Below are 21,300 nucleotides of genomic sequence, written 5' to 3'. Positions count from 1 at the left end.
TCTAAGAGGGAAGTTTATGGCAATACAATCCCACCTTAAGAAACAGGAAATATCTCGAATAAACAACCTAACCTTGCACCTAAAGCAATTAGAGAAAGAAGAACAAAAACATCCCAAAGTTAGCAGAAGGAAAGAAATCATAAAAATCAGATCAGAAATAAATGAAAAAGAAATGAAGGAAACAATAGCAAAGATCAATAAAACTAAAAGCTGGTTCTTTGAGAAGATAAACAAAATTGATAAACCATTAGCCAGACTCATCAAGAAAAAAAGGGAGAAGACTCAAATCAATAGAATTAGAAATGAAAAAGGAGAAGTAACAACTGACACTGCAGAAATACAAAAGATCATGAGAGATTACTATAAGCAACTCTATGCCAATAAAATGGACAACCTGGAAGAAATGGACAAATTCTTAGAAATGCACAACCTACCAAGACTGAATCAGGAAGAAATAGAAAATATGAACAGACCAATCACAAGCACTGAAATTGAAACTGTGATTAAATATCTTCCAACAAACAAAAGCCCAGGACCAGATGGCTTCACAGGCGAATTCTATCAAGCATTTAGAGAAGAGCTAACACCTATCCTTCTCAAACTCTTCCAAAATATAGCAGAGGGAGGAACACTCCCAAACTCATTCTACGAGGCCACCATCACCTTGATACCAAAACCAGACAAGGATGTCACAAAGAAAGAAAACTACAGGCCAATATCACTGATGAACATAGATGCAAAAATCCTCAACAAAATACTAGCAAACAGAATCCAACAGCACATTAAAAGGATCATACACCATGATCAAGTGGGGTTTATTCCAGGAATGCAAGGATTCTTCAATATACGCAAATCAATCAATGTGATACACCATATTAACAAACTGAAGGAGAAAAACCATATGATCATCTCAATAGATGCAGAGAAAGCTTTTTACAAAATTCAACACCCATTTATGATAAAAACCCTGCAGAAAATCGGCATAGAGGGAACTTTCCTCAACATAATAAAGGCCATATATGACAAACCCACAGCCAGCATCGTCCTCAATGGTGAAAAACTGAAACCATTTCCACTAAGATCAGGAACAAGACAAGGTTGCCCACTCTCACCACTCTTATTCAACATAGTTTTGGAAGTTTTAGCCACAGCAATCAGAGAAGAAAAGGAAATAAAAGGAATCCAAATGGGAAAAGAAGAAGTAAAGCTGTCACTGTTTGCAGATGACATGATACTATACATAGAGAATCCTAAAGATGCTACCAGAAAACTACTAGAGCTAATCAATGAATTTGGTAAAGTTGCAGGATACAAAATTAATGCACAGAAATCTCTGGCATTCCTATATACTAATGATGAAAAATCTGAAAGTGAAATCAAGGAAACACTCCCATTTACCATTGCAACAAAAAGAATAAAATATCTAGGAATAAACCTACCTAAGGAGACAAAAGACCTGTATGCAGAAAATTATAAGACACTGATGAAAGAAATTAAAGATGATACAAATAGATGGAGAGATGTACCATGTTCTTGGATTGGAAGAATCAACATTGTGAAAATGACTCTACTACCCAAAGCAATCTACAGATTCAATGCAATCCCTATCAAACTACCAATGGCATTTTTCACAGAACTAGAACAAAAAATTTCACAATTTGTATGGAAACACAAAAGACCCCGAATAGCCAAAGCAATCTTGAGAACGAAAAACGGAGCTGGAGGAATCAGGCTCCCTGACTTCAGACTATACTACAAAGCTACAGTAATCAGGACAGTATGGTACTGGCACAAAAACAGAAAGGTAGATCAATGGAACAGGATAGAAAGCCCAGAGATAAACCCACGGACATATGGTCACCTTATCTTTGATAAAGGAGGCAGGAATGTACAGTGGAGAAAGGACAGTCTCTTCAATAAGTGGTGCTGGGAAAACTGGACAGGGACATGTAAAAGTATGAGATTAGATCACTCCCTAACACCATACACAAAAATTAGCTCAAAATGGATTAAAGACCTAAATGTAAGGCCAGACACTATCAAACTCTTAGAGGAAAACATAGGCAGAACACTCTATGACATAAATCACAGCATGATCCTTTTTGACCCACCTCCTAGAGAAATGGAAATAAAGACAAAAATAAACACATGGGACCTAATGAAACTTCAAAGCTTTTGCACAGCAAAGGAAACCATAAACAAGACCAAAAGACAACCCTCAGAATGGGAGAAAATATTTGCAAATGAAGCAACTGACAAAGGATTAATCTCCAAAATTTATAAGCAGCTCATGCAGCTCAATAGCAAAAAAACAAACCCAATCCAAAAATGGGCAGAAGACCTAAATAGACATTTCTCCACAGAAGATATACAGACAGCCAACAAACACATGAAAGGATGCTCAACATCTTTACTCATTAGAGAAATGCAAATCAAAACTACAATGAGATATCATCTCACACCAGTCAGAATGGCCATCATCAAAAAATCTAGAAACAATAAATGCTGGAGAGGGTGTGGAAAAAAGGGAACACTCTTGCACTGCTGGTGGGAATGTGAATTGGTACAGCCACTATGGAGAACGGTATGGAGGTTCCTTAAAAAACTACAAATAGAACTACCATATGACCCAGCAATCCCACTACTGGGCATATACCCTGAGAAAACCATAATTCAAAAAGAGACATGTACCAAAATGTTCATAGCAGCCCTATTTACAGTAGCCCGGAGATGGAAACAACCTAAGTGTCCATCATCAGATGAATGGATAAAGAAGATGTGGCACATATATACAATGGAATATTACTCAGCCATAAAAAGAAATGAAATTGAGCTATTTGTAATGAGGTGGATGGACCTAGAGTCTGTCATACAGAGTGAAGTAAGTCAGAAAGAGAAAGACAAATACTGTATGCTGACACATATATATGGAATTTAAGAAAAAAATGTCATCAAGAACATAGGGGTAAGACAGGAATAAAGACAGAGACCTACTAGAGCATGGACTTGAGGATATGGGGAGGGGGAAGGGTAAGCTGTGACAAAGTGAAAGAGCGGCATGGACATATATACACTACCAAACGTAAGGTAGATAGCTAGTGGGAAGCAGCCGCATAGCACAGGGAGATCAGCTCGGTTCTTTGTGACCGCCTGGAGGGGTGGGATAGGGAGGGTGGGAGGGAGACGCAAAAGGGAGGGGATATGGGAACATATGTATATGTATAACTGATTAAATTTGTAAAATAAAAAAAATAAAAAAAAACCCAAAGTTAGTAGAAGTAAAGAAATCATAAAGATCAGAGCCAAAATAAATGCAATAGAGACAAAGAAAACAATAGAAAAGATCAATGAAACTAAATGCTGGTTCTTTGAAGAGATAAGCAAAATCAACCTTTAGCCAGACTCATCAAGAAAAAAAGGGAGATGATTCAAATCAATAAAATTAGAAATGAACAAGGAGTTACAACAGACAGCATAGAAATTCAAAGGCTCTCATGGAGAGACTACCACAAGCAACTCTATGCCAATAAAATGGACAACGTGGAAGAAATGGACAAATTCCTAGAAAGGTGCAATCTCCCAAGACTGAACCAGGAAGAAATAGAAAATATGAACAGAGCAATCACAAGTAATGAAATTGAAACTGCGATGAAAAAACTCCCAGCAAACAAAAGTCCAGAACTAGATGGCTTCACAGCCAAATTTTATCAAACATTGAAGAAGAGTTAACATCTATCTTTCTGAAACTATTCCAAAAAATCACAGAGGAAGGAACACTCCCACACTCATTCTACGAGGCCACCATCACCCTGATATCAAAATCAGAAAAAGATACCACAAAAATGACAATTACAGGCCAATATCACTGATGAACATAGACATAAAAATTCTCAACAAAATACTAGCAAACCAAATCCAACAATACATTAAAAGGATCACACTCCATGATCAAGTGGGATTTATCCCAGGGATGCAAGCCTTTTTCAATATATGCAAATCAATCAGTGTGATACACCACATCAAAAAATGGAAGAATAAAAATAATATGATCATCTCAGTAGATGCAGAAAAAGCTTTTGACAAAATCGAACACCCATTTATTATAAAAACTCTCCAGAAGGTGGGCATAGAGGGAACCTACCTCAACATAATAAAGGCCATGTATGACAAACCTATAGCCAACATCATAGTAAATATTGAAAAGCTGCAAGCATTTCCTCTAAGATCAGGAACAAGACACAGATGCCCACTCTTGCAACGTTTATTCAATATAGTTTTGGAAGTCCTAGCCACAGCAATCAGAGAAGAGAAAGAAATAAAGGGAATCCAAACTGGAAAAGAAGAAGTAAAAGTGTCACTTTTTGCAGTTGATGTGATATTATACAGAGACAATTCTAAAGATGCTACCAGAAAACTGCTAGAACTCATCAATGAATTTGATATAGTTGCTGGAGGCAAAATAAATACACAGCAATCTCTTACATTCCTATACACTAAGAACAAAAGATCAGAAGGAGAAATTAAAGAAACAATCCCCTTTACCATCACATCCAAAACAATAAAATACCTAGGAATAAACCTACCTGAAGAGGCAAAATACCTATACTGCAAAAACTATAAAACACTAATGAAAGAAGTCAAAGATGACACAAACAGATGGAAAGATGTACTATGTTCTTGGACTGGAAGAATCAATATTGTCAAAATGACTATACTACCCAAGGCAATCTACAGATTCAGTGCAATCCCTATCAAATTACCAATGACAATTTTCACAGAACTAGAAAAAGAAAATCTTAAAATTTGTATGGAGACACAAATGATCCTGAATAGCAAAGCAATCTTGAGAAAGAAAAATGGATCAAGAGTAATCATGCTCCCTGTCTTCAGACTATACTACAAAGCTACAGTCATCAAAATAGTATGGTACTGGCACCAAAACAGAAATATAGATGAATGGAATAGGATTGAAATCCCAGAAATAAACTCAGGATCTATGGTCAATCTATGACAAATGAGGCAAGACTATACAATGGAGAAACAACAATTTCTTTAATAAATGGTGCTTGGAGAAGTGGACAGCTAAATGTAAAAAAAAAAAAGAGAGAATGAAATTAGAACATTCTTTAACACCATACACAAAAATAAATTCAAAATGGTTTAAAGACCTAAATACATTTAAAGACCATATACTATAAAACTCTTAGAGGAAAACATAGAACACTCTCTGACACAGCAATATCTTTTTTCTATCTGTCTTCCAAAGTAATGGAAACAAAACCAAAAATAAACAAATGGGACCTTTTTAAACTCAAAAATTTTTGCACAGCAAGGGAAACCATAAATAGAACAAAAGACAACCCACAGAAAGGGAGAAAATATTTGCAGATGATGCAACTGATAAGGGATTAATCTCCAAAATTTACAAACAGCTCATGCAGCTCAATATCAGAAAAACAAAGAAGCCAGTAAAAAAAATGGGCAGAACACCCAAATAGACATTTCTCCAAAGAAGACATTCAGGTGGGCAAGAAGCAAGATGTGAAAAGATGCTCAACCTCACTAAATATTTGAGAAATGCAAATCAAAACAACAATGATATATCACCTCACATCAGTCAGAATGGCCATCATCAAAAAGCCTACATACAATAAATGCTGGAGTGGGTGTGGAGAAAAGGGAACCCTCCTACGCTGTTGGTAGAAATGTAATTTGGTACAGCCACTATAGAGAACACTATGGAGGCTCCTTAAGAAACTAAAAACAGAACCAGAATACAATCCAACAATCCAACTGCTGAGTATATATCTGAAGAAAACTATGGTTTGAAAGGATACATGCACCCCATGTTCATTGCATCACTGTTTACAATAGCCAAGACATGGAAGCAACTTAAATGTCTATCGACAGAGGAATGGATAAAGAAGATGTGGTACATATATACAATGGAATATTACTCATCCATTAAAGAGAATGAAATAATGACATTTGGAGCAACATGGATGGACCTGGAGATTATCATACTAAGTGAAATACGACAGAGAAAGACAAATATCATATGATATCGCTTATGTGCAGACTCTAAAAAAATGATACAAATGTACTGATTTACAAAACAAACAGACTTACAGACTTAGAGAACAAACTTATGGTTGCTTGGGTGAAGGGTCAGGGGGAGGGATAGATGGTTGTTTTGGATTGACATGTACACACTGCCACATTTAAAATAGATAAACAACAAGGACATAATGTATAGCACAGGGAATGCTGCTCATTACTCTGTAATAACCTAAATTGGTAAAGAACTTGAAAAAGAATAGATACATGTATATGTATAACTGAATCACTTTGCTGTACACCTGAAACTAACACAACATTGTTAATCAACTATACCCCAACATAAAATTTAAAAAAAATTTTAAAGAAACAGAAAAAATATTTTTAGTAAAGTGAGAGATAGGACATTCACTGAAGTCTGCTTTATTATTTTGCCCAGTCATTTAGCCTTTCTGATACCAGTTTCTCCATCTATAAGATGAGGACACTAAGAGTACCTAATCCATTGGCTGTTTTGCCAGGATTAAATTAATTAATGCATGGAGAGTCTTTAACATAGTGCCTGAGACATATTTAGTGGTCAATAAATGTTACTTATTAAAAAACAAAAACAAAAACATTTAAAACATGTTATCTTTTAAACTCCATTTTCCCTCTTTGTTTAATTTCTACTATTTCTGGAACCTCAAAAACAAGGACATATTTGTATCATCCTCTAAGAGCCTAAGTTGAATCCCTGTTCTATGTGAAAATTGTTTCATTAAAATATCTGTTAAAATTGTTTAAATGTTTTCAGAAATCACTCTATTGTGACCCTCTAACCAAATATGTCTAATCCCCTGGTTGTTTCAAGATTCCTGTGAATTCCACACTCTCCTGAATATTAAACATACTTAACTCCCTCTTAAAATGTAGTTTCTAGAATTAAACACAATGCTCTAGAAGTGGACTTACTAGGACAGAATAATATAGACTTATCTCCTGATTCATTCAAGAAAGCATATTTCTCACAGTACAACCTATAAATCCATTTGGTTTTTCAGTAGCTATAACACATTTGATTTATATTGACTTTAACTGTAAAAAAATCTTAGTCATTTTGTATATGATACTGCTAATCCATTATCATATAGATATAAATTATATCTACAGATAATATCAATATTTACAGGTATAAAGAAAAATAAAGTTTTCTTTATTCTCTATTTATGCAGTTGAACTTTGCTTTGGGGGAGGAGAATGTTCCTCAAATTGTAGATATAGGACTTCCCTGGTGGCACAGTGGTTAAGAATTCACCTGCCAATGCAGGGACACGTGTTCGAGACCTGGTCGGGGAAGATCCCACATGCCTTGGAGCAACTAAGCCTGTACACCACAGCTACTGAGCCTGTGCTCTAGAGCCCACAAGCCACAACTACTGAGCCCGCATGCCACAACTACTGAAGCCCGCAAACCTAGAGCCCATACTCCGCAGCAAGAGAGGCCAAAGCAAGGAGAAGCCCGCACAACACAATGAAGAGTAGCCCCTGCTTGCCACAACTAAGTAAAGCCTGTGTGCAGCGACGAAGACCCAATGCCACTAAAAATAAATAAATAAATATGTTTTAAAAATTGTAGATATAATAATTTCTTCACATTAAAAAAATAGTGTCATGTTCACAGAAGGTACATATTCTGAACATTAAACAAATATTTCATTGAGAGGCATAAAAATACAAATTTTGAGCACAGATCCTACCTGTAAAACCCCGGGGGTGCGCGTTGCACCAGGAAGCTCTTCTCCATGTCTTGGAGAACCTCATTCAGCATCCACACACGGATGGGAGCTCTTTCCTTGGGGTCATTAGCAGGACGCATCTCATCTGATTGAAAGAGTTCAGCGCTCTCCCGCAGGCGTGAGGCCAGGGCTAGCAGTTGAGGCGTGTTGGGTTGATTACCTGGTAAAGATAAATGGGCCAATCTCAGAAGAAAGAAGAATCTCAAGGGCACAAAGTAAACATTTTATAATCATGATGTCAAAAGGAAGATTCACCATCAATTCTACTTTTATAAGCCTTCCACCAAAAATATTCTGGCTAAATATATTCTACTAAAAGTATTAAATTTATTTACTACTACTAATAATTACTGCTAATAATAATAATACCAGTAAATAGGAACTGAGTGTTGAGAGACTGCAATGTTCCCAGCACTGTCAAGCCCTTCACATAATTATCATATTTAATATTCACCCAACCCTGTATTGGCATGTCCACTTCATAGAAGCTGAGAATTAATTAAGGTAAGCAAACTGCCACAGATCATCAAGCAAGTAAATGACAGGTAAGAATTAGAAGCCTTATCTTTCTGACTCAAAACTTCATGCTCTTAATGGAGTATCCTGTATTTCAGGACAAAAAAAATTGTAAGATGAATTGTTATCTTCCCTTCTGAGAACATGAGATATGTTACCCTATATTGTTATGGGTCTACTGGGCTGTTTTTACTTTGCTAGAGTGTTCTTGTAATTTGAAGTTGAAATATACATTTGATTTGAAAATACACTAAAAACTATCCTATGTAATGTTTGTATTGTTTTGTTTTCCTTTTGAGATGATTTTTGTTTGTTTGTTTGTTTTTTCCTTTTGCTTATGTAACTTACTGTAAGTCATTCTGATATGAATGGTGGTAGCAAAAGGATCACAGGATGTTCCTTTGACTAAGAGAAAGGCTGCTTTTTCTTTTTTTTTTTTTTTTTTTTTGTGGTACACGGACCTCTCACTGCTGTGGCATCTCCCGCTGCAGAGCACAGGCTCCGGACATGCAGGCCCAGCGGCCATGGCCCACGGGCCCAGCCGCTCCACAGCATGTGGGATCCTCCTGGACCGGGGCACGAACCTGCGTCCCCTGCATCGGCAGGTGGACTCTCAACCACTGTGCCACCAGGGAAGCCCAAGGCTGCATTTTATATTAATTACAACCACCAGATCCTGGAGCCAGATAACTTGAGTTCAAATCCCTGCTCTACCACTTAGTAGCTGTGTGATGTTGGGCAAGTTACTGAGCCTTAGTGTCCTTATCTGTGAAATGAACATAATAATAGCACCTGCTTTATAAATTTGCTAATGAGAGTTAAATGATTAATCATTGTAAAGGACTCCCCTACAGTTAGGCAGTTCCTAGCTGATGTTTAAACTTAATACTTTGTTTAAAAAGCATTCTTTCATCATATCACGAGGGGCCCTTCCATCATCAACTTCTTCCAGATAGCTGCACCATTAGATGCAGTCTTTGGATGAGGCGACAGTCAGTGGTGTCATTCTCAGACTAGGTACAACTGACTCCAACAAGGTCAGCACTGCACTAGGGAGGATTACTTCAAGTCAAGGTAATGAGATGCACATGGACCTGGTAAATCTCAACTGGAAATCCTGAGAGCATGGCATTAAGATAAATAGGTGGAGGATTGAAAAGAGGCCTTATGGGACCTTCACTTAGGAAAGATTCAGCACAAGGGAAACAAACTAACTGTTTCTTTAAATGAAGTCTAAGGGTAAGGGTCACCAACTGACAAAACACCTGGTCTTTGTGAAAATGCAGATTCCCAGACATGCTGAATTTCCCTAGGGTCCAGGAATCACAATTTCAACATGCTACTCAGATTATTCCTTACATCTTAAAGTTTAAGAAGCACTGTAGAAAGGTTATGTGCTAAGAAAATGGAAACTAGTTTAGAACTATAACTGCAGTATAAAATATGTCTGTCATATAATTACTAACCTTTCATATAGTGATCTTTATTTTCTCTCACCTTCATTTGATGGGCATGATTTTATATGTCAGTTTCATTATATCCCAGCATAGTTCTGACACTCAATAATTGTTTACTGTTTGTTTACTGAATAAACAAAGTAGATTCAATAACATGTTTTTAGAAAAATACAATAAAAAATGAAAACTATGTAAAGAAATAAATGGTTTTTATTAGGGCTACAAAGAGCCTTCTTTGTAGTGCTCTGTTCACTGAAATTAACAAAATGAATAAAATCAATTGTAGGAGTTCACAGGGTTTTGGTATTTTGATGTTTTCATTCGTAATCCTGTTTGATTTCACAACAAAACTTGAGTGTACAAGAAGCAATATTTCTGCTCATTGAGAAAATCTAGCCTCTTAAATGATAATAATAATGACGTTTTATGAAAATATGGTTTATCTTATTATGGTTAACCAAATTTACTATATGGAAAACTTACAGAAAATATATTTTTGCACAAGGAAAGAATAAGATGAGTAAGACACATTTGGATGACACTAGAATTGAATGAATGAACAACGGAAAAAGCAAGTTCAACATCCTTAAGAGTCTTCCATTTAAAAAAGAAAAATCTCTTCAGATCTAACATACACTACAAAATTGAAGACATTACCACTAAATTAAGTGAGACAAATTGTACCATTTACCTTATTTAGCTTTAAATGAATTTATCTTTCATGGTGGTGTGGGTGGACAAAATTGACAGCTTTAGGAACTGGCTGGTTCCAGAAAGGATCCTGATAATGGAAACCTGCCACCACAGGATACCCTATGCATTACTTCAAGGATATGAGGTTACAGATTGAAAAGTAGCTTTACTTCCAATGTTCACACAATCATTTTGATATATAACTGATGTTCCAAAGATTCCTAATAGCCATTTCCATGACCCAAATGATTGTCCCTTTGTGATCCTTAGGATAACTACTAGAATGTCAGCTCTGTGAAGGAAGAGATTTTTGTTTGTTTCATTCACCACCATTTCCCCAGCACATAAAACTATGCCTGGCAAATCATTTACTGAGTGAATGTGTGAATTATGTACTGTGATCATAGCATCATAGAATCTGCAATATTTTTAGCCTTATCTCTCCTTTCCTTGACTGAAAAGAACCCCATAAGATTAGAAAATATGTTTTCTCTCTCTTTTTATCTCCATATCCTAGCACAATACCTGATATACAGTAGCCATTTACTAAATATCTTATCAAGTAAAGTTGAATTATAAAATAATGTCTTTTTGAGATACATTATTATATTAAATTACACCTAAAAAATCACTCAGGGAGATGTTTAGTGCATGATGAGCATCAACAAATGTTATTTCCTTTACTGTCTTGCTAAATATCAATACTAGTTGCAGTCAAAAGTAAAAAAATAAAATAAAATAAGGTATTTTAGGGTAATAATAGGTTATATTAAACTAAACCAAATTAAAATATGTTCTACCAATAACACTTCCCCCAAACTAAGAATATGTAAAACATCATTTAAGGCACAGTGAATATCAGAAAACAGAGAACTAATTGAGGCTCTTAACAGTTCAGTTTTACTGAATAAAAAGTCCATTTGACCAAAGAACATCGACTGGGAGATAGAGATTTCTCTCAAAGAGGGTAAATACAATTATCTTGAAGTTATACATAGTACATGGATTCTAAAGACCAAGGACTTGTTTTCCAAAACCATAAGAGCCTGGTTTACTTAATCATTATCAATGTGGACTTGAACAGAGTACTTAATACTGATGTTCTGTAGCTTCCTTGGGGAAGATGGTCATTTTACTTTCTAAGCATTTAAATCACTATATAAACTCAAGTTACCATTATCAGAGCACATAAACTAAACACAAATTAGTACCAACTCATTTGCTAAAGGCATGCACAAAATACTGTAATGGCTTTACTAATTATTTTATTCTCAGAGACATTATTTCTTATCACTTCCCCCAAATAATGGCCCCCCACAACTGTATCACACTTCTCCCCATATACACTTTAATAAAGATTCCCAATTTTATTTTGCAGTGCCTGTGAATTTGGAGGCAGTTTTTCTTTCCATGTGCTGGCATCTCAAACCTCTGAAGAACAAGTAAAGGGATAATATAAAGAGTAAAAGAACTAGGGAATGAACAAGATGATGGAATAGTAGGATGTGAAGCGCACCTTCTCCCACAAATACATCAAAAATACATCTACATGTGGAACAATTCTAACAGAATATCTACAGAATGCTGACAGGAGACATCAGACTGTTGAAAGATCAAGAAAATCTCCATGTAGCTGGGTGGGAAAAAAGAAAAAAAAGAAAGTGAGAAAGGAATTGGGTCAGGATTTGAGCCCCTGGGAGGGAGGTGTGAAAGAGGAAAGGTCTCTGCACTAGGGGAAGCTTCCTCATTGGGAGGGATATCGGCCAGGATCAATTATCAAGGGGTCAATCCAAAAAGAAGATATAACAGTAGTAAATATGCACCCAACATAGGAACACCTCAATACATAAGGAAAATAGTAACAGCCATAAAAGGGGAAATCAACAGTAACACAATCACAGTAGGAGAATTTAACACCTCACTTTCACCAATGGACAGATCATCCAAAATGAAAATAAATAAGGAAACACAAGCTTTAAATGATACATTAAACAAGATGGACTTAATTGATATTTATAGGACATTCCATCCAAAAACAACAGAATACACATTCTTCTCAAGTGCTCATGGAACATTCTCCAAGATAGATCATATTTTGGGTCACAAATCAAGCCTTGGTAAATTTAAGAAATTTGAAACCATATCAAATATCTTTTCCAACCACAATGCTATGAGACTACATATCATTTACAGGAAAAAAATCTGTAAGGAATACAAACATATGGAGGCTAAACCACACACTAATTAATAACCAAGAGATCACTGAAGTATTCAAATAGGAAATCAAAAAATGCCTAGAAACAAATGAAAACACGATGTCCCCAAACCATGGGTTGCAGCAAAAGCAGTTCTAAGAGGTAAGTTTATAACAATACAACCCTACCTTAAAAAACAAGAAACATCTCAAATAAACAACCTAACCTTACACCTAAAGGAGTTAGAGAAAGAAGAACCAAAAAAAAAAAAAATGCGAAGTTAGCAGAAGGAAAGAAATCATAAAGATCAGAGAAGAAATAAATGAAAAAAATGAAGGAAACGATAGCTAGGATGAATAAGACTAAAAGCTTGTTCTTTGAGAAGATTAAAAAAAATTGATAAACCATTAGCCAGACTTATCAAGAAAAAAAAAGGGAGAAGACTCAAATCAATAGAGTTAGAAATGAAAAAAGAGAAGTAGCAACTGACACTGCAGAAATACAAAGGATCATGAGAGATTACTACAAGCAACTACATGCCAATAAAATGGACAACCTGGAAGAAGTGGACAAATTCTTAGAAATGCACAACATTCTGAGACTGAACCAGGAAGAAACAGAAAATATGAACAGGCCAATCACAAGCACTGAAATTGAAACTGTGATTAAAAATCTTCCAACAAACAAAAGCTCAGGACCAGATGGCTTCACAGGCGAATTCTATGAAACATTTAGAGAAGAGATAACACCTTTCCTTCTCAAACTATTCCAAAATGTAGCAGAGGGAGGAACACTCCCAAAATCATTCTATGAGGCCACCATCACCCTAATACCAAAACCAGACAAAGATGTCACAAAGAAAGAAAACTATAGGCCAAAATCACTGATGAACGTAGATTCAAAAATCCTCAACAAAATACTAGCAGACAGAATCCAACAACACGTTAAAAGGATCATACACCATGATCAAGTGTGCTTTATCCCAGGACTACAAGGATTCTTCAATATATGCAAATCAATCAGTGTGATACACCAGATTAACAAATTGAAGGAGAAAAACAATATGATCATCTTAATAGATGCAGAGAAAGCTTTCGAGAAAATTTAAAACCGATTTATGATAAAAACCCTCCAGAAAGTAGGCATAGAGGGAACTTTCCTCAACATAATAAAGGCCATATATGACAAGCCCACAGCCAACATCGTCCTCAATGCTGAAAAACTGAAAGCATTTCCAGTAAGATGAGGAAGAAGACAAGGTTGCACACTCTCACCACTCTTATTCAACATAGTTTTGGAAGTTTTAGCCACAGCAATCAGAGAAGAAAAAGAAATAAAAAGAATCCACATCAGAAAAGAAGAAGTAAAGCTGTCATTGTTTGCAGATGACATGATTCTATACATACAGAATTCTAAATATGCTACCAGAAAATTACTAGAGCTAATCAATGAATTTGGTAACGTAGCAGGAAACAAAATTAACGCACAGAACTCTCTAGCATTCCTATATACTAATGATGAAAAATCTGAAAGTGAAATTAAGAAACACTCCCATTTACCATTGCAACAAAAAGAACAAAATATCTAGGAATAAACCTACCTAAGGAGACAAAAGACCTGTATGCAGAAAATTATAAGACACCGATGAAAGAAATTAAAGATGATACAAATAGATGGGGAGATATACCATGATCTTGGATAGGAAGAATCAGCATTGTGAAAATGACTACAACGGAAAGCAATCTACAGATTCAATGCAATCCCTATCAAACTACCACTAGTATTTTCCACAGAAATAGAACAAAAATTTAACAATTTGTATGGAAACACAAAAGACCCCAAATAGCTAAAGCAATGTTGAGAAAACAAACAAACAAACAAAAACAAACAAAAAAAATGCAGCTGGTGGAATCAGGGTCCCTGACTTCAGACTATGCTACAAAGCTACAGTAATCAAGACAGTATGGTACTGGCATAGAAACCGAAATATAGATCAATAGAACAGGAAAGAACGCCCAGAGATAAACTCACCCACATATGGTCACCTTATCTTTGATAAAGGAGGCAAGAATATACAGTGGAGAAAAGACAGCCTCTTCAATAATGGTGCTGGGAAAACTGGACAGCTACATGGAAAAGAATGAAATTAGAACACTCCCTAACACCATACACAAAAATAAACTCAAAATGGAATAAAGACCTAAATGTAAGGGCAGACACCATCAAACTCTTAGAGGAAAACATAGGCAGAACAGTCTATGACATAAATCACAGCAAGATCCTTTTTGACCCACCTCCTAGAGAAATGGAAATAAAAACAAAAATAAACAAGTCGGACCCAATGAAACTTAAAAGCTTTTGCATAGCAAAGAAAACCATAAACAAGATGAAAAGACAACCCTCAGAATGGGAGAAAATATTTGCAAATTAAGCAACTGATAAAGGATATATCTGCAAAATTTACAAGCAGCTCATGCAGCTCAATATCAAAAAAAAAAAAAAACCCAATCCAAAAATGGGCAGAAGACCTAAATTGCATTTCTCCAAAGAAGATATACAGATTGCCAAGAGACACATGAAAGAATGTTCACCATCATTAATCATTAGAGACATACAAATCAAAACTACAATGAGATACCATCTCACACCGGTCACAGTGACCATCATCAAAAAATCTACAAATAATAAATGCTGGAGAGGGTGTAGAGAAAAGGGAACTCTCTTGCACTATTGGTGGGAATGTAAATAGATACAGCCACTATGGAGTATGTATGTTTCTTAAAAAACTAAAAATAGCATTACCATACAACCCAGCAATCCCATTACTGGGCATATAACCTGAGAAAACCATAATTCAAAAAGAGTCATGTACCAAAATGTTCATTGCAGCTCTATTTACAATAGCCAGGACATACAAGCAACCAAAGTATCCATCAACAGATGAATGGATAAAGAAGTTGTGGCACATATATACAATGGAATATTACTCAGCCATAAAGAGGAATGAAACTGAGTTATTTGTAGTGAGGTGGATGGACATAGAGACTGTCATGCAGAGTGAAGCAAGGCAGAAAGAGAAAAACAAATACAGTATGCTAACACATATATATGGAATCTAAAAAAAAATAAAGGTCATGAAGAACCATGCACAAGACAGGAATAAAGGTGCAGACCTACTAGAGAATGGACTTGAGGATACGGGGAAGGGTAAGGGTAAGCTGGGACAAAGTGAGAGAGTGGCATGGACATATGTACACTATGAAATGTAAAATAGATAGCTAGTGGGAAGCAGCTGCATAACACATGGAGATCAGCTTGGTGCTTTGTGACTATGTAGAGGGGTGGGATACGGAGGGTGGGAGCTAGGAAGATGCAAGAGGGAAGAGATATGGGGATATATGTATATGTATAACTGATTCACTTTGTTATAAAGCAGAAAGTAACACACCATTGTAAAACAATTATATTCCAATAAAGTTGTTAAAAAAAGACAATGAATACTCAACCATACAAAATCTATGGGATACAGAAAAAGCATTCTTGGAAGTTCATAGTGATACAGGCCTTCCTCAAAAAAACAAAAAAAAATCTCAAACAACCTAACCTACCACTTAAAAGAATTTTAAAAAGAAGAACAAACAAAACTTAAAGCCAGCAGAAAGAAGGAAATAATAAAGATCAGAGAGGAAATAAATAGAGATTTAAAAAACAATAGAAAAAATCAATAAAACCAAGAGGTGGTTCTTTGTAAGGATAAACAAGATTGACAAACCTCTGGCCAGGCTCACCAAAAAGAAAAGAGAGAGAACCCAAATAAAATAAGAATGAAAAAGGAGCCATAACAACTGATACTGCAGAAATACAAATAACCATAAGGGAATACTATGAACAATTATATGTCAACAAATTTGACAACCTAGAAGAAGTGGACAAGTTTCTGGAAGCATGCAGCCCACCGAAACCACGTCAAGAAGAAATAGATAATTTGAACAGACTAATCACTAGAAGTGAAATAGATCTATAATTTAAAAACTCCCTACAAACAAAAGTCCAGGAACAGATGGCTTCATAGGCGAATTCTACCCATCATACAAAGAAGAACTTATACTGATCCTTCTTAAACTCTTCCAAAGGAGTGAAAAGGATGGAACACTCCCAAGTCATTCTAGGAAGCCACCATGACCCTGATTCCAAAACAAGACAAAGACACCACCAAAAATGAATATTGCAGGCCATTATCTTTGATGAATATACAGGCAAAAATGCTCAAAATATTAGCAAACCAAATCCAACAACACATAAAAAAGATCATATACCAAGACCAACTGGGATTCATCACAACTTCACAAGGATGGTAAACTCTTACCAAAGTGGTTATAGAGGGAATGTATTTCAAGATAGTAAAAGCTATTTATGACAAACCCATAGCCAATATAATACTCAATGGTGAAAAGCTGAAAGCCTTCCCACTAAAATCTGGAATAAGACAAGGATGCCCACTTTAACCTCTTCTATTCAACATAGTATTGGAAGTCCTAGCCACTGCAATCAGACAAGAGAAAGAAAAAGGTATCCAAATTGGAAGAGAAGAGGTAAAATTGTCACTATATGCAGATGATATGATACTATATATAGAAAACCCAAAAGACTCCACACAAAAACTACTGGAACTGATAAACAAATTCAGCAAGGTAGCAGGATACAAGATTAACATACAGAAATTGGTTTCATTTCTTTACACCAACAATGAAATATTAGAAAGGAGATGTAAAAAAATAACTTTTAAAATTGCAAGACCCAAAATAAAACACTTAGGAATAAGCCTCACCAAGGAGGTGAAAGAATTATATGCTGCAAACTATAAAACATTAAAAAAGGAAACTGAAGATTATTCAAAGCAATGGAAAGAAATCCTATGCTCTTGGATTGGAAGAATTAATATTGTTAAAATGGCCATACTACCCAAAGCATTCTACAGATTTAACACATTCTCTATCAAATTACCCATGATATTTTTCAGAGAACTAGAACAAATAATCCTAAAATTCATAAGGAACCATAAAAGAGCCAGAATTGCCAAGCAGTGCTGAAAAAAAAAAAAAAAAAGAACAAAGCAGGAGGCGTAACTATCCCAGACTTCAGACAATAGTACAAAGCTAGAGTAATCAAAACAGCATGGTATTGGCACAAAAACAGATATATGGATCAATGAAACAGAATACAGAGCCCAGAAATAAACCCATACACCTATGGTCAACTAATCTTTGACAAAAGAGGCAACAATATACAATGGAAAAAAAGACAGCCCTTTCAGCAAGTGGTGTTGGGATAGTTAGACAGCTATGTGTAAATCAATGAAGTTAGAAGAGACTCCTCTCACCAAAGAAAGCAATAAACTCAAAATGACTTAAGGACTTAAACATAAGACATGACACCATAAAACTCCTAGAAGAGAACAGAGGCAAAACATTCTCTGACATAAATTGTACCAATATTATCTTAGGTCAGTCTTCCAATGCAATAAAAATAAAAACAAAAATGAATAAATGGGACCTAATCAAACTTACAAACTTTTGCACAGCAAAGGAAACCATAAACAAAATGAAAAGACGTCCTACAGAATGGGAGAAAATATCTGCAAACAATGTGACTGACATGGGCTTAATTTCCAAAATACACAAACAGCTCAGACAACTCAACAACAACCAAAAACCCCAGCCCAATCAAAAAATGGGCAGTAGACCTAAAGAGACATTTCTCCAAAGAAGAAATACAGATGGCCAATAGGCATATGAAAAGATGCCCATCATCGCTAATTATTAGAGAAATGTAAATCAAAACTACAATGAGGTATCAGCTCACACTGGTCAGAATGGCCAACATTAACATGTCTACAAATAAATGCTGGAGAGAGTGTGGAGAAAAGGGAACACTATGGCACTGTTGGTGGGAATGTAACTTGGTGCATCCACTGTGGAAAACATTATGTCGGTTCCTCAGAAAACTAAAAATAGAATTACCATATGATCCAGCAATCCCACTCCAGGGCATATACCCAGACAAAACTATAATTCAAAAAAAATACATGCACCCCTACTTTCATAGCAGCACTATTCACAATAGCTGAGACACTGAAACAACCTAAATGTCCATTGACAGATGAATGGATAAATAAGTGGTACATATATACAATAGAATAGTACTCAGCTATAAAAAATGAAATAATTCCATTTGAAGCAACATGGATAAAACTAGAGATGATCATATTAAGTGAAGTAAATCAGAAAGAGAAAGACAAATACCATATGATATCACTTATATGTGGAATCTAAAATATGACACAAATGAACCTATCTATGAATCAGAAACAGGATGACGGGCATAGAGAATAGACTGATGGTTGCCAGGGGGGAGGGGTGTGTGAGATGGTTGGATTCAGAGTTTGGGATTAGCAGATGCAAACTGGTGTATACAGAATGGATAAACAACAATGTCCTTCTATATAGAACAGGGAACTATATTCAATATCCTGTGATAAACCATAATGGAAAAGAATATGAAAAATAATGTACATATATGTATAACTTGAGTCACTGTGCTATACAGCAGTAATTAACACAACATTGTAAATCAACTGTACTTCAATTAAAAAAAGAATTAGACAACCTACCTTTAAAATTATCCCTTTATATCATTGTTCCTGGTGAAAAGCCAACCATTAGTAAGTTTTTATAGCATGGCAGAACATAATGATTTGTGATAAATATTGAATAGCAACCTTAATGTAATACAAAATTGTTGAGACTACCTAGTGAAATTATCTTGATATTATTCAAGAGATGTACTTCTAAATTTCAAATGACAACAGTTTGCCCTTTTTCCTCCATCTCTATGCAAAATGCAAATGTATTCTCCGTAAGTATTTATCGAGTCCTATTTTGTGTGTTGTTCAATAAGTACTCATTCTGTAAGAAAGACATACAAGATTAAATCTCCAGTCTTAATAAATTCCAAATCTAGTTAGAAATAGCCCCAAACCAGGGAATAAATAAGTATGAAGTGAAATAAATGCTCATGAGGATGAAGAAACAGATCATTGTGTATACCAATATTTGAATTAGACCCCAGGGAAGAAGTGAAACTTGAGAGATCATGGAACTATGCAGAAATCAAGGGCATCTCTAATGGAACTCTTAAAAGTTCTGTAACTTATCATCTATATTAAAGCAGTTGAGGTAGAATATTCCATCTGGAAACAACAATACTGATTAGTCTTCCCTTCCTTTCCCTCAGTCCTCGCTTGCCCTTCTAGAGGATGAATCCACATCCAGCTTAAACCCTTCCATTTTTCTAGCTTGCTATAGAGAGGACAGAGCTGGATATTACAAGCAGTAATAATATTAAGTGAAGAGGAAGAAGGAAGGAGTTAGGGAGGGGGGAGGGAAGGAAGGAAGGAGGAATTACAAGTCAGTGGATATTGAGATCTAGGCAAGCCAGTTCAGAAGAGGCTCTAAAATGTACTGGAGGAAACAGATCCCTGTTACTCAGGGAATCTCCTGCCTTCTAGCCAACCTCCACCCTGCACTGTTCTCCCCAGTCAGAAGGCAGGGTGGGGTAGCGGGAAGGGCAGTGGCCTTGGAATCTGACGGACCTATATTCAAGCCCTAAATCTACCACTTAAATGTATACAACCAAGTAAGACTCAGACTCTCTCTGAGGTCATTTCTTACTCTTTATATTGATGTTAATACTCAACTCAACTCAGCTCATGGGGTTAGAGTAATGTCACAGTGAATGTAAGGCACTTAGCAGATTACCTGGGGCTTTGGGAAGTGACCCCTAAAATGGCAGGGTGCTTCTCAGAAAACATGTTCTTCTTGAGGACCCTTGATATAGGATCCTAAAACACCCTCCAACAGATCAGAAGCTCAAAGTTATTTAACACACATCCTATCCACAATCCCTCTGAGGCTTCTGGGTATGATCAGTAACTACGTGCTGACTACACCCCTTGAACCTACACATGTTCTAACCTGTTAGTGTCTGGGACTGGTACAAACTACCTCACCCTGAGACACTTCATATCTTGCTGAGTTCCTGCTTGGCAGAAACCTGTGTGTATTATGAATGTTCTACAATCTCCTGAACAAATTTATAACTGTCTTATTTTAAATAATAATTTTACTGCCTACTACTGTGGCCTGTCTTCAGAGGTTTATACTTCAAAATGTTTTAGTTTATTTCTATCATTTGGTTTTCTTCTGTGGCTGTATTTTTAAAAACCCACTCAATTTCATTTTAAATTAAGAGTGAAATGTACTGGTCATTCTCTAAAACTATATTTTTATATCAGACAAACATAGCCTTTTACTTTAATAGTATTTCACAGTACCTCTTCTATGGATGAGCTTATCACAGTTTTAAAGGTGCTAACAATTGCACAATCACAGCTTAGATTTCACTGATTTATAGTGACAAGAAAAAGTATGATTTATGTTCTGCATAACACAGCAGTTAAAAGCAGAATAGAAGATTATTTTGGGGGAAAAATGAATGTTACTTAATGTCATCTTGAAAATATCTTGTGGCATCACTAAAGAGAAG

General features: G+C 35.8%; 1 protein-coding gene across 9 annotated transcripts in view; it reads right to left on the bottom strand.

Moving 5' to 3' along the window:
• Positions 1-21,300, bottom strand: part of NAALADL2 (N-acetylated alpha-linked acidic dipeptidase like 2) — a 1,531,400-nt gene that overhangs the window by 57,257 nt on the left and 1,452,843 nt on the right. For all 9 annotated transcript variants that reach the window (XM_060100049.1, XM_060100047.1, XM_060100046.1 and 6 more), the window contains one exon: positions 7,797-7,995. In XM_060100049.1, the coding sequence (XP_059956032.1) occupies positions 7,797-7,995 (199 nt within the window). The remainder of the gene's footprint in view (positions 1-7,796; positions 7,996-21,300) is intronic.

The sequence above is a fragment of the Mesoplodon densirostris genome, chromosome 5 (genome assembly GCF_025265405.1).
Source record: "Mesoplodon densirostris isolate mMesDen1 chromosome 5, mMesDen1 primary haplotype, whole genome shotgun sequence".
Taxonomy (NCBI): domain Eukaryota; kingdom Metazoa; phylum Chordata; class Mammalia; order Artiodactyla; family Ziphiidae; genus Mesoplodon; species Mesoplodon densirostris.
Note: the sequence above shows the minus strand (reverse complement) of the source record. Positions and strands in the feature narration are given on the sequence as shown.